Below are 15379 nucleotides of genomic sequence, written 5' to 3' on the forward strand. Positions count from 1 at the left end.
ATTGTCTACCTACCATATAACACACGATGCAGACTTCTACTATCAAGCTGTTTGCAAAGAAGCCCCGTAATAGTTTGTTGCATCAAAATAGTGGAAAGCTCAAACTAAAATTATGGAAAACAGGAAAGCTGAAATCAGAATTGGATTCAATTTTAAAGCCCTGCCCAGCTCACTGCGTATCAGTCCAACGTGGTTTTAGTACAGTCTTTGGATAAGTTTAGTCAAAACTTCCGGAGGAGGTGAGGTGCTGACAAAGTAAATAGGGCCCTGCTCTCAGACCTAGGACGGCGGACGCAGGCGACCCCAGAAGCCTCTATCTACTTCAGCAGGGCTCAAAAAAAGCCAAAGTGCGCTCCCCTGTGAATCCTTTTGCAGAGTTGGGCCTTAAATGGGGAAAGCCCAGCGTCTTGGTGCCTCTTCAGACGCAACCATTAGCTTAGCCCCACTCCTGTCAGCGCTAAGGTAGGCACAGTCTCACTGGGTAGGTCTAAGGTCGTAACAAACGGACGCGTCAGTGCGCTTAGCTTACCACCCCCACGCGCCCGCAGCGGGGCAACAGACCTGCTCCCGGAGCGAGCCGAGCCTGGTGTCCGCGCCGCCGTGCAGCGCTGGGTATTGCAGGAAGTGCTTGGTGCCTTCAGGACGGAGCGCAGGAGTCCCCCTCGCTCCTCTGGGGAGCGCCGCTTCCAGGAATCACGGGGTACGGAGGGGTCATGTGGCCAGGCCCGCCTCTAGCCCTGCCGTGAAGGGTCTCGCCAGGCATTAGCTGCGCCCGTAGAGCTACCGCAGCAACACGCCTCAGAAGGGGCGGGATAGGACGCCATCCCCCCCGTCCCGAAGATGACGCGGGGCGCAGCCCACTAGCGCCGCCCGCTGTTTACCTTATCACAGCCGTAAGGCGGGCGGGCGGGCCCTCGCAAGCCGAACACCAGCGGGGCCGCTATGGGCTGCTCCGCCCTAGAGCGCCGGAAGCACGCGCGGGCCCAGGACGAGGCACGCGCGGCCGGGCTCCAGCGCCGGCCGTTGTGAGGTCATAACGCCCTAGAGTGGCCGGAAGCTCCGCCCTAGCGTTGGTGTTACAGACGCTGCCTGCCGCTCTCACCTCCCTCCTCGTCCCCGCCGCTGTCTCCGCCCCCCGCAGGCGAGGCAGGGGCCGGGCCGGCCGCGGCAGCTCTGTAAGGGAACAGCCGGGCCGGGAGGAGGGAGCGGCAGAGACGCCCCCGCCCGACCCGCCCAGCGGCCGTTCCTGGCTGCGGCTCGGTATCGGGCGGGGACCGGAGCGTGGCAGTTGAACCATCCGCGGTGAATGAGCGACGCCGGCCGCTGCGGGGACGGGGAAGGCTGACAACGATCCCCTCCCACCCTCGGGGACCTGACGGGGCCGGCGGGTGGCGCCGAGCGGCGGGGACGGCTCCCCAGCGCAGGCGGTCCGTCACCACGCCTGAGCCGCGCAGCTACCGCCTCAGCCCAGCTGGAGCCCGGGGGGCCGGCAGCGGCCCGGCCCCTTGGCATGTCTGCCGCCTCCCGAGTGTCCGTAGCGCCCCCGGAGCTGCAGGTTGGGGGGCCAGAGACGGGCGGGGGCTCGGGACAGGCTCGCTCCCAGGAGCTGGGGGAGACGGGACAGGAGCTGCCGGAGCCCAGCCAGGTGTTGCCGGAGGTGGATGAAGCCGGGGAGAGCAGCGGTAGCCGAGAGGCGGATCCCCCAGGGCAGGACGAGAAGCAACGGCAGTGGCAGGTGGTCGAGGCCCCCCTGCCCAAGGAAAACCCCTGGACCAGGAGAAAGCCTGTCCCCAGAAGCCCGTCCCCGGCAGCAGCGGACACCCAGCTCGTCCTGCAGGACTCAGGTGTGGGACGGGGGGAAGGGAGCTGGGCGGGGATGGGGAAGACGAGCTGGGAGCGCCGCTCCCAGCGTCCGAAGGGAAAATAGTTTCGCTGCTGCTGGCTGAATCTGTCCGGGTTGGGAACTTGTTTGTTTAAAACACACTGTCCCTGGGCCGTACAACGTAACAGCGGTTGCCTTACGTCGCTGGCGCCAGCACCTTGGCGTATGTCAGGCCAAGGTATTTGTTTCCAGGAGTCGACGCGTTCACACGCTCGCATTTTACATGCATGGACACATTAGGAAAATGAGCGTGGAGAGGTGTGGTCTGTCCCCGTCCGTTTATTCTGGGCAGGGAGGCATTTAAGAGAGAGGATTTGTAGTCGTATTACAGTTTGTTGGGGAGAACAACCAAACTGAAGTTTAAAACAGCATGATGTCTTTTTATTCCTGGGTTCAAATTTACTCAAACCATGTGGGTGACTGCGTGAGTGAACTCAAATGTTTTGTCCGTAATTTAATCCTGTTCTGACTGTTTTAAACATTTAATATTTAATTTCTTCAAGCTTTAGTTTCTCTTTTGCAAATTCCCAAACTCTGGAGCCTCTTTGTTTAGAAATTCTAGTGGTTCCAAAATCAGTTTGGAAGGATATTACCCATAATTCCTTGTAACCCATATGTTTCTTAAGGAATTGTTAGATTTTAAACTAGACACCAATATTTACTCTGGTTACAAGGAAGTGAATGAAAAGTTACTTGGTTAGACAAGATTTCAGAGTAGCAGCCATGTTAGTTTGTATCTGCAAAAAGAACAGGAGTACTTGTGGCACCTTAGAGACTGACAAATTTATTTGAGCATAAGCTTTCGTGAGCTACGGCTAAGCTTATGCTCAGATAAACTTGTTAGTATCTGAGGTGCCACAAGTACTCCTTTTCTTTTTGCGGTTAGAAAAGAGTTACTGTCAAAGTTAATTAGGGTATGGAGCTGATGGTAGTAGATTCAGTACTACTGTTTATATTGAGTAAATAGTTCTTGTGAATTTCAGGTAGCTCCTCTTTACTAGCTGGGAGATAGATTATGCTACAGCTTTTAAAGTGCTAGTTGCAAGATTTAGAAATTTCTGAGATGTAGCAGTAGCAAAATAAGACAAATATTGTACTGTGTTTACTTCATTTCCCTTTTTTAACAAATAGTAACTAACCCAATTGACTTTTTTAGATAATTTTTACATAATTACATGATAAAGCACCTAATAAAATCCATAGTTCAAGTTTAAAGTTTTAAAAAATATTTTAAAAAAATAGTTTTAAGTGTAAATATTAATGAAAGCAATTGACTTGGTATCTTTGGGGATTTCAACTGGTAGCACAGTTTTTCGTTCATTCATTTTCATTGGTAGCACAGGTATAGTGCAGACAGTAGCCTACTTCTTTAAGATGTAGGGGCTCTCTGCAGAGATAAAGTTATTTCAGTCTTAGGGCTTGGCTACACTTGCGAGTTACAGTGCAATAAAGGAGCCCCGGGCACGCTAGCTCACTACCCGACCACACTGGCAAGGCACGTAGAGCGCTCTGACTCCGCGGCTACAGCGCCGCTGGCACTCCACCTCGGCGAGTGGAATAACGTTCGCTGCGCCCTCGCTGGAGTGCCGCAGCGCCAGTTTGAACGAGGTGTTGGTTTACTGCTCTCTGATCAGCCTCCAGAAACGTTCCATAATCCCGTTAAGTCAAGTGGCCCTCTTGTCATTGTTTGGAATCAGCTGTAGGAATGCAGAAATGCCTTTTGAAAGCTCCGTTTCTGACAGCCAGCTGCTTATCTGCTCCGAATCAAAGCAAGCCATTAGTGTGGAATGCTGTGTGCGAGAGGGGGAGGCGAGGGAGGTGTGCTGCTGTCTGAATTTACAAGACATACTCTCAGCTATCCAAAAACCCACTCTCTCTCCCCCCACGTACACACAACACACTCCCTATCACACTCCACCCCACCCCATTTGAAAAGCACGTTGCAGCCCCTTGCATGCTGGGATAGCTGCCCATAATGCACTGTTTCCAGTGCCGCTGCAAGTGCTTCAAATGTGGCCATGCCAGTGCGCTTGAAGCTGTCAGTGTGGACTCACTGCAGCGCTTTCCCTACTGTACTCTACGAACTCAAAGTGCTCTATATCTGCAAGTGTAGCCATGCCTTTAGTCACTATAGAGTCTTTGATTTCTGTGTGCAGATTGCTAGAAGGGGAACCGGATTGAAATTACAAACTTGTATAACATAAACTACCAGCTTTCAGAAGTTAGCAGTTTTTAGTCAGTATCATCCCAGGCCAAGTGCAAATCACTGACTTTAAAGGATCTCTGTTTCAACTTGAAATTTTTGACACTGGATTGATTTCAGGTACAGCACTTGTCCCTGAATCTCCCTGCCAATTTTTTGTTGTCTTAAACTGCAATTTAAGTTTTGTTTTGTTTTAAATAAGTTTTTTCTCCATTTCTGCTGTGTGAAAAAAGATGAAAAAGGGGACTGTATAGGCATTGTGGTCAAATACACATATAGGGAGAAGCTGTTTCTGAACCTAATACAGTGGACTGTTGACCAAATAACTCTGGTCTCAAAACCAGAATCCTTTACCCAAGTTTAAAGATCAAACTTGTAGGCACTCATTGAAGACAGTTGGACATACTGTCTTCTGTCTTTTAGTCTGTTCTTTCTTTTATGCTGTCAAGGTTCCTTCCCCACTCTGAACTCTAGGATACAGATGAGGGGACCTGCATGGAAAACGCCCTAAGCTTATTTTTACCAGCTTAGGTTAAAACTTCCGCAAGGTACAAACTATTTTACCTTTTGTCCCTGGACTTTATTGCTGCCACAACCAAGCATCTAATAAATATAACCGGGAAAGAGCCCACTTGGAAGCGTCTTTCCCCCCAAAATCTCCCTTTCCTGGGGAAGGCTTGATAAAAATCCTCGCCAATTTGTATTGGTGAACACAGACCCAAACCCTTGGATCTTAAGAATAATGAAAAAGCAATCAGGTTCTTAACAGAAGAATTTTAATTAAAGAAAAAGTGAAAAAATCACCTCTGTAAAATCAGGATGGTAAATACCTTACAGGGTAATCAGATTCAAAACATAGAGAATCCCTCTAGGCTAAACCTTAAGTGACAAAAAGACAAAAAAACAGGAATATACATTTCATTCAGCACAACTTATTTTGTCAGCCATTTAAACAAAACCGAATCTAACGCATATCTAACTAGACTGCTTATTAACCATTTACAAGAGTGCTGACCTGCATTCCTGCTCTGGCCCGGGCAAAAGACAACACACACAGAGAACTTTGTGTGTCTGTGTCACCAGCCCCACCCCCAGCTTTGAAAGTATTTTGTCTCCTCATTGGTCCTTTTGGTCAGGTGCCAGCAAGATTGTCTTAGCTTCTTAACCCTTTACAGGTGAAAGGGTTTTACCTCTGGCCAGGAGGGATTTTAAAGGTGTTTACCCTTCCCTTTATATTTATGACATATGCAGATTCCCAATTTTTCCTATTTATGTACAGCTTGCAACCTTATAAATATGCCCCCCCCCCCCGCCCTGCACACACACACCCACCCTGCCGGGGATATTGGTTGGCGGCTCCTTCACAGAGCTACGAGCACGGGCATGTACTTGTCGTGTTTCACCCTGTCCCTGATGCCTGTCCCTTCTGTGGCCTGAGGGAGACCCTGGTGCACGTTTATCTGGCGCATGCTAGGTTACAGTCCCTATTCTGGCTCCTTGATCTTTCATTACATTTTTGGCTACACTTCTCTCCCCATCTTCTCATTTATGCACGCCCTATCCGTGGTCACATGAAGTTGTGGGACCTCCTCATCCGCTTCCTTCTGGTGATGGCCAAAATGGCCATCTGAACACCAGGAAGAGGATGTTGGCTGAGGGGGTCCTTTGCGACTGTGGGGCCCATTTCTGGTCCTGCTTCCGTTCACGCATCCGGGTGGAGTTCCTCTGAGCAGCGTCCACTGGCTCCATTGACATCTTCAAGGAGCAGTGGGCACTGTCTGGGGTTCTCTGCTTGGTGTCCCCTTTAGGTTCTCTCTTTTTGACCCTATGACCTTCACACCTGCCCTCGTTTTCTTTTTTGTTGTCTCCTGTAATCGGTTGAGTTCCCGGGCTCAGTGGATCCTCCCCAAAGGCTGGGCAAGGGTCCTTTAGCCGTGGCCAGGCTTATGCCTGCCCACTTACCCTGGAAATTTCAGTTGGACACACTCTTTCTCTCTCTTTCAGGAACCTGTCAGTCACTCAATTTCCTCACTGGCTAAGCAAGTAACAGTACTGGTACAGCACCAAGGAAGCTTCTTACTTTTATTGTGGTAGTGCTCTAGGGCCCTGGTCAGGATTGGGGTACTGTTGAGGTAGATTCTGTAGAAATACAAAAACTTGTTTCCATGAAGTGCTTACTTTCCCATTTAAGATAAGATGCAAAAATAAAATAAGTGAAGAGTAATGTCACTGCCCCTCAAATTAGTGTCATTCTGAGTTGCAGGTTTGGAACAGCTTTTCCAGTGTATAGCTTACTTAATATAGGGAATACCATAGTAACATTTACTTGCAAAAACAATTGTAAAGACTTCCTTGGATGCCACTGTATATTGCTATGTGTAAATCTCACTTCATCCACCATTAAAATATAAGCCCCTTGTAAGATGAAAATCAGCAGTACCATACAGCAGTTTAGGTCAGAAGCTAATTATTTTCCAGTTGCAACTCCTGATGTAACTTTTTTGTAGGCAGAATGTAATTAGCCATATCAAGCTTATTTATTTGAAATTTGTCACTGACGTTAAGAATTAGGGTGAGATGCGAAACAATAGCCATAAGCAATCTGATAAAATATAATACAGTCTCCCGTCAAAGTAATGATCTGGCCCAACTTGTTTACCTTGTACATCTTGGCCCAAAGTTGTATGGATATGGGTGGTTGAAAAGTTATCTTATCTTTGCAATGATAATTACATCAGAAAGTGAAAAGATGTTGGACCAGATTCAGTTCTGGAAATTAATGGCATCTATTTGTGTCAGGGCTGAATTTGACCCAATACTGAAATAGGAACGCGTTCGGGGAGTGTAGGGAAAATAAATTTGTCTGCTACTACAAGAAAATAAATTCTAAGAAAGCTGAAGTTTTATTTTCAAGTAGGATATTAATCCTGTCATAACAGACAAAAATAATTGTTATATATAATTTCACAGTAAACCATTCTTGTATGATGATCACTTAGGTGTAAAAATTAATTTTTGACTTTCTCATAGCATGTTCTTAATTGGAGTTTGTTTAATGTCTTGGAGGAAAGTCACTTTTAAAAAAAAATTATCCTTTGGAATTATTCACTATAGTGATATTTGGAAAATTCAGGCATCTTAGGCCTTTATCTGCAGTTTGTTCCATATTGGCAGATTCTTGCACTCACCTAGAACCACAGTGAGCTTCTGCTTGACACTAAGTTCTGTCAACACATGAATGGTGCAATAGAAAATAATCTTGAACGTTTTAGTTTAAAATACCCTTTGTTACAGTGTCAGCTATTGCAGTGACTAAAATTGCTTTTCTCTTGCATTATCTAGTTTAATATAGTAATTATGGTAATATAGTTATTGCAATAATTGGTTATTTTGTGTCCAGAAATTTTGGTGATCCATTAGAACACTTAGAAGGGGTAAATCTTTATTCAGCCCTTATAAAATGGTTGCAGTGACTTACTGTTTTCTATTATGGAATTTATTATTTAAAACTACTCCCACTTCATGCTCATAGAAAACCACTAAAACTTTTCAATAGGATATTTCCTCTTTTGTAAATTTGGCATGAAGGATAGAATCCACTGATAACTTCTGTCTGTTCAAAAATTTTGTATAACTGCCTGGGTCACAAATGATTCACTGGCTAATTGTTTGAAAATAGCTTATGAAAGCAGTAAAAACACTTCACAAAGTAACTATATTGAATATCTGTGCTTCTCAAGTGGTTAAAACCTTTTGGCCTTGTGCTTCACAGAGTGCTTGAAGCATAGTTAACTTGGATTATGGCACACTTGATTCTGTTTTATGTTGTATTCTATTTGTCTTGCTGCTGTGCATTTCTGAATAACTCATTTGATTGTTTCTGTAGCAGAACCAGTTCACTGTAACTACTTTTGAATAACTGTGTTCTTAATTATTATAAAGTGGGTTGTGTGTCATGCAAGTGAGCAGTTTATAAAAGTAATTTCTTAAAAGCTATATTGTGCTCGAGCAATCTTGAGTTTTCTGGCTGTGTTTAGTAAATGAGTGTCTAGCAGTCTGATTAGCTTGCACTTGTTCCACTGGTATAACTAATACAAGACGCTTCTTTTGGCATGAACCCTTGAGTTCATTGGGTGTTAGAACAACTTAGCTTTAGTTTATGGTTTTAAACTCCTAAGTTATCGGGGACATAACCGTGACAGTTTCCCAACCTTAAAGGGATTTAAAATATTCCCATTATTTACCTATTCTCAGGACAGGTTTCAGTTTCTCAACATATAGTTGTGTGCTGTTGTTTTTGTTGACTTCTGATTTGGGGCTCTGATACAATAGGCAGGGTGGATAAAAATCGATTGCTCTTAAAATATCAAAAATCTGATTTTTTTAATGTAAATTGGATTTTTGTAATTAAAATTATATACAGGTTTAGTTTTTTGAAAATAAACAGTTGAAAATTAAATTTGAAATGGACAACATATGTTAAAGCCTAAACTCTCTGTAATCTATTAAAATAATTTTTTTAAGTAATTTTAATTAAGTGGTACATGTTTGCTGCCAAGTTTTAAAGGGAGTCAAACCATTAAGCTGTGGAAGTTACTGGCTAAGCACCTAGAACCTGAGTTTGTTGAAGTGCTGAACCAGCATTTGATAACTGTACCCTCTTTTTCAGGTTCAGGGACAATATTTTCTTTTCAACTTTTTCAACTTGTTCAGTGACTAATTCATTCAAAGTTGAGACACAAAAAAACCAAGAAAACTTACGTTCTTCCAGTCTCTGAATAAAAACTGAGGTCACGTCTTCACTGGTGGAAGCGCTTTAATGTGGCTTGTATAGTCACGGCATAGCGCTGGGAGAGAGCTCTTCCAGTGCTATTAAAAAAAAAACAAAAAAAACACCCCCACGAGGGAAGTAGCTACTAGTGCTTGTGCACTGTCTACATTAGCACTTTACAGTGCTGAAACTTGCAGCACTTGGGGGGTTGTTGTCACCTTTCTAGTTCTAACATCTTGAAGGACATGGTGACCAGAAACTATCAGTTCAGTTAATTAACTACATATATATGTAATAGGTTGAATGGCTTATGTGGCAGTGCAGGAAGTGGTAGAGCTGCAGAGGGCTCCCTGTACTGTAGAAGGGTTGGTGACACCTGATCCTTGCAGGTGCAAGATTCAGGGAAGACTGCAATCCTGACAGGGCAGAGTTCCGTCTGGGGGTCTTTCCTCTGCCCCACATCTTTCCCCTGGTGGAGTTGGGTGTCACTGGCCCTGTGCAGTGTAAAGAAGTCCTCTGCAGCCCCACTGTCATGGGAGTGAGTGAGTGCGGGCAGATCAGAGATCCCCTGGCCAGGACTGTGAGGAGGTGGACAGGACCCCCAGCTGTGGGGGAGGCCACTCTGTTGCTGAATGGCTCCTGCCCTCTCCAAATATGAACTCCCTGTTATCCAAATGAAATATCTCTCTCATTCTGTTAGGATAATCAGGAGTATACTGTACAGCTTTTGTTTAATTTTACTCGGTTTTAAAAACAAAACATAGTTTGATAAACTTTTTTCTTATGTATCCATCACTTTTAAGAACGTTACTTAATAAAATTTTTTTTGACTGTTTCTGTGCATTTTAATGGAATATGAGTTCTCATCCAAATAGAGCTAGACACAATCACAAATAAAATAAATAAATTAATCAAATAAAAATTGAGACATAAGCTTGGTGAGGTAACATCTTTTATTGGACTCACTGCAGTGGGCATAAGGTCACCTGAAGAAGAGCTCTGTATAGGCTAGCCTGAAAGCTTGTCCCCTCCACCCACTGCAGTTGGTCCAATAAAAGATGTTACCTCATGTATCTTGTCTCTCTCACATCCTGGGACCAGCATGGCTACAAAACTGTAAACAGTAACCAAAAAAGAGAAAACTGAGGCAATAAGAAACATATAATTCACCATTTTATAGCATAATAAAAAAAATGTGTTATGCTCTTAGTTGTCCTCAAGCTGCTTACATTGTAAAACACACTGGGTGACAGTTTTTTGATGTTGACCCTAAGGGCAGTTAGACACTGAAGGACGTAGGTAACTCAAATTATTCAAGTAGTGTGAAGGTTGGGGGGGTCCAAGCTGTTGTAGGCTTGTGGTAGCCCCAGGACATGCTGCAACTTTTACTTGGAAAAGATGCTGAATTAGATGACTGTTCTGCTGTTATTTTCCAGAACGGTAGGGTCTGATTTTAGTCCTTACTTTAATCTTTTTAAAATTCTATGGTCTTGTTAAAATTCTTTTGAAGCATTTTTTGTCACTTTGAAAATTTTTCATCTAAATCTTTATAAAAATCGAATCCACCTTTCTACGAAGATGGGTCGGATAGTGAAATTTAAGATTGACGGTGCAGAGACAATCTTCCATATAATCTACTGAAGTCATTAAAATCTACAATATTGCCTGTGGGCATTAGTCATAGAATTGTCACTTTGTGGCACATTTTGTAGAAATACTATTGGTGTTTGTGGCATATCTTATTTCCTACAGCAAGACAATATTTCACTTAAAGTTCAGAAAATGTTTATGGTTATTTTTATTCAAAGATCAGTAAAGTACGGTATAAAATATAGCTGTGTCAAAACTGAAATTTTCTACATTCCTTCTGTTATTAGGGAATAAAAGTCCCCTTAACACAAATGGAGACAGGAAAAAAACAAACCTGTAGTACCGTCATCTTACCCTCTCCACCCAGTTGGAATAATGTTTTAAAAAAAGCTTCACGCAACCCCTCAAAATAACTTTTTTCACAAACATTGCTTATAGTCTTCTGTGTATTATTGAACAATGTAGCCAACTTTCTGGGCAGAACTTGTATGTACATGTCAGTCATGATTTTCTGATGTTCTCATTCTTTGTGCTCTCCTTGCCCTTGCCTCTCCGTTACTCCATACTATATCTAACTGGAAGTTTCAAAGAGTTGTTTTTCCACCTCAGAAAGTCTCCCTGAAAGAGTCAGTTGCACTAAAAATAACTTTTTTAAAAGCAAGCACTAATTTACTTTGGTATTATTCAGTAAGTAAAGTGCAAGTTTGAAAAGGTCACATGTTGTAGTACTTGTACCCAAGACCATACCTGCCTTCCAAGTGCACGTGAAGGTGCACAGCTTGAGTAAAAACTATACAGTATTGTTGCCACATTCTTTTAAATACTCTAAATCAGAATATTTGTCAAACCAACTCAGTAGGGTTACTAGTATGGATAAACCTAATGAAAGAAGCTGTGCTGAAATTACATTTTTTTTAGCACTAGTGTGCCAGGTGTCCATCAGTGTTGTCAGATGTTCTTACATTGGTAGCAGCAGCTCTTCTCTTCTGGAAGATAACATTTTTTCCATACCTAGTAGCTTTTCTGGCATTCTAGGAGTTTGTCTCATTATCTAGTGACGGGTTTTGTAGTAACCACAAGAGTGAACTTGTTCCTATTCAAATTAATCTACTTGGAGTCCTGTTCAATATCAGCCTTTTTATCAGCAGGTTCTAACAGTTGTTGATTTAGCCAGCCAGCTCTTGCCATACCAGTCCATATCGGCCAAAGTGGTTCTAGCTTTTGTGGGCACCATTAATAAAATGGATTAAATTTTTTAACTGGTTCAGGGTCTGAGACAATTTCTCTTGCTATTCGGAGGGTCCTGTGTGTGTGAGCAGTTGTACCCTATTAAAAATTCCACTAAAATGCTGACACTATAAAACTTTTAACTTAAAAGGGATTTCGTAAAGCCGTGGAAAAATTAAAGGCGACATCTCTCTTGTCATTGCCTATCTTACTGGGTTCAAGCCGGGAAACAAGCCTTCATGAAATTAAAGGTATGCAAAGCCTAAAACTGGTTTCAAAATTTTGGATAGCTTTCAGGACACGTTAGAAGTCTTAAATAAAAGAACATAGGTCTGATCTGGTATGTTAATTCCTGTGTTCCATCTAGTCCTGTATCCTGTCTGCAACAGTGGCCAACACAAGCTGATTCAGAGGAAGGTATAATAAGAAAACCCTCAATGAAGATCTTTAATCAACGTTCAGCTGCAATTAAAAAGGCAAATAAGGTGTCTAGATGCATAAGGAATGGGATGAAGAATACAAGAATTGTCATTATCTAAATCAATGGCCTTTCTCTGAAACCCTTCTGATTCTGTAATATCTTTTTTGAGATGGATGACCAATACTGCACACACTATTCCACATGAGGGCATACCATTGATTTACTGTGTGCTACTGAAATTTATTATTAATCTGTATTTATATACATTAATTTTAAAAAGTGAGGAATTTGTAAATTCTTCTCTCAGAATTTATGGTTTCATGTTTGTGTTGGCTGACTAAAATCCATTTTCCAACTAGCTGTGCTAGGAGTGTGGATCATTGGGGTAGATGTTTGCATGAATGTTTTGCTGAGGCCAGAAGTAGCCTAAAAGACCTGGGTCTTTCATCAATTGTATTGCTTCTAGCTACAGTAATGTAAAGAGATCTGTTCAGAGCTCAATACCAGAGGAAACGATAACTCTAGTAGCATGGAAAAAAATGTGGCTATGGAAACTGATTTGGATAGCCTGGAAATTAGCTGAATTAACTGGAATCTTTGTTTTAATACACTTTTACACTTTTCCCAGTCTTCAAGAAATTAATTGTTGGCTGATTTACTATTGTGTTCCTATTTTAACTTTTTGCTTTAGTTTGGTGGTTCTGAGTAACAGACTGAATTGAATACTTCCCAGTTAAGAGCACTTGCATGCTGCTTGTTTATTAAATAACACCCTCCGTGATGCGCGCCCCTCCCCCCCAGTTTAGAAAGTGAGAGAGGTGGAGAAAGTGGGAGAGAATATTGAATAAAACGTTTTTAGGTAAGCCCTTAATTTTTTAAAAGAATACAATATATATTTGCATTATAAGCCTCCCTCTAAATTGTCATGTAGCTTGATAACACAATTCTTGATGTGTGTTTTAAAAAAAAATCTCCTTTAAAGAAAAGGGTTATTTAAAGCTAGATACTGTTTATGGGTAAGGCTCCGTGTTTGTCACGGATTCCGTGACCTCTGTGACTTCTGGAGCAGCCCATGCGGCTGGCCCAGAAGCTGCCTGAGAAGCTTGGGCAGCCCCTGGGCCAGTCGCACTGGCTGCTGTTGGGGCAGTCCCCAGCAGCAGGAATTTGGGGAGAGGGGGTGCTCAGGACTGGGGATTGGGGTGTGGGGCTGTGTTTACCTGGGGGGTCTCCCTGGAAGGGTGACAGGAACTCCCCTCCCTCAGCTCCTAGCTCCAAGTGCTGCCTCCACCCACAAGCACCACCCCCGGAAGGGAGGGATGTGCTTGGTACTTATGAGGCCTGGGAGTACAGTGGGCTTGGTGACTGGGAACCAGCTCCCTGCCTGTCTCACTCCCCACCACACAGAGGAAGTGTAGGGGCTGTGCTGAAGGGCTGGGGCTAGGAGGAGGCCCTTTCAGGCTGGGGTATGGTCTTGGCTGCTATAACCTGGGTCTCTGCCAGTCTTACTCCCCAGGGGACGGAGCCTTGTCTCCTTCTGCTGGACAGATCTGAAGGCCCAGGCTCAGGAACGGACTCTATCCAGCATGAGGTGGGGGCAGTACTCGCAGGGTGCAGCCTTTGGCTCTCCACTTGCAGAGTCCCTGCCAGCTTGCCTGTGCAGAGGAATGTAACTGCCAGTTGGTGAAGTGGGGGAGCAAGACGGGCAGAGAGTCTAGTTCCAGCAGCCAAAAACACCTGCACCCTCGTCCTTCAGCATGGCCCCATCTGTTTCTGCTACAAAAAATTCCCAGGTCCCCCCAAAAGAAGCCAAAATTCTGGTAAACATTAGTAAAACCCACATGTTGGCTTTTTCAAAACCCAGGAATTGTTCTGAGAAAATTGGTAAATGTCAAAAACAAAGGCCTTATAAGTACCCTGTTAATTTCACTGTGGTCTCATCTGAATGAGAACACCCCATAGAAATGAATACAGCCTGAAATAATAGTTCTGAGCCATGTGAGCTGCTCCATCAATTTCAGTGGGCGTTCCCATTCCCTTCTGTGGTGCTTGAGAAACCTATCATGTGCATCAAGCATGCCCATTCTCAACTCCACCCCAGTCTCAATAGTGTGTTCTTGGTTCATACTCTGAGGATGTTTGTTCTCCGATCCCATAGGCTTCCCCAGATGCATCTCAAGTCGGGTAGAGAGAGAGGGGCTCTGACCCTCCTTGAGGGGCCAGGCCTTAGATCCCATGTGGGGCCAGTAAGAGGGGCTCCCCCAGATTCTAGCTCATGGGAGGAAGGAAGTGGGGGGGTCAGACCTGTGTAGATGGGTCACCCCCCACCCGGATCCTGGCACATGCAGGGGGTAGTGAGAAGGGCTAACAGCCAAAGGGGCAAGGTCCTCCAGATCTCAGTTTGTGGGGGTGAGTGGGGTAGAGACACCCCCCAGACTGGCAGTGTCCCCCAGATCCCAGCACATATGGTGGCAGGAAGAGTCAGATACCCCAGAAGAGCAAGGCCCCCCACATCCTAGTTCCTATGGGAGGGTAGGAAGAGGGGATTCTTAGCTCCTAGGGGGCAGGTGGCCCACAGATACTGGCACACACCTGGAGGAGAGGGGCTCAGATCCTGCAAGAAGTGGCATTTCCCGCCTGCCCCCTCCCAACCAACTCCTGGTTGCCCCTGCTCCTGTGGCGCTGGCCCTGCCCCTTTTCTTCACCAGTCTGCCTGCCACTTGCCTCCAATCTCTCTCCCCTACCACCCATCCCAATTTCTCTCTCCTTCCCTTTCTGCAGCTCCAGATTCCTCTCCCCCATTCTCACAAATCTCATTTCTTTCCCAGCAACTATTCACATATATAATTGTTTTCAAAAATATTTTGATTTTATTTCCCCCAAAATAATAACCTGACAGATGGGTTTTTGCAGTGTGGTTACAAACCTTTTCCAGATTTCTGTTCTTGGTGGGATTCAGACTGACACTAGCTGAATTGGTCAGGCTATTTTTCATCTCCTTGAGCTATCCGGTTGATGTGATGCAAACCCTCCTGGCTCCTCTCTCTGAACATGCTTGGTGTAAACTGTTAACTCATGAGCATTAGGCATGAGAGCTAAACTCTTTGGTGAACACTACTGTGAAATGTGCCCTCCTGTCAAGGTTCCTCCCCCACTCTGAACTCTAGGGTACAGATGTGGGGACCTGCATGAAAAACCTCCTAAGCTTATCTTTACCAGCTTAGGTCAAAACTTCCCCAAGGTACAAAATATTCCACCCGTTGTCCTTGGACTGGCCGCTACCACCAC

The 15379-nt window shown here is 44.5% G+C and overlaps 1 protein-coding gene across 2 annotated transcripts in view; it reads left to right on the forward strand.

Moving 5' to 3' along the window:
• Nucleotides 1–1196: 1196 nt before the first annotated feature.
• LARP1B (La ribonucleoprotein 1B) overlaps nucleotides 1197–15379 on the forward strand; it is a 105559-nt gene continuing 91376 nt past the window's right edge. Inside the window, exon 1 of one of the 2 annotated variants that reach the window (XM_084626250.1) lies at nucleotides 1197–1844. In XM_084626250.1, the coding sequence (XP_084482376.1) occupies nucleotides 1511–1844 (334 nt within the window). In that variant the 5' untranslated portion in view covers nucleotides 1197–1510. The remainder of the gene's footprint in view (nucleotides 1845–15379) is intronic. The other variant, XM_084626249.1, reaches the window with a different exon arrangement.

Source organism: Lepidochelys olivacea (assembly GCF_965140295.1).
Source record: "Lepidochelys olivacea isolate rLepOli2 genome assembly, chromosome: 4".
NCBI lineage: Eukaryota > Metazoa > Chordata > Testudines > Cheloniidae > Lepidochelys > Lepidochelys olivacea.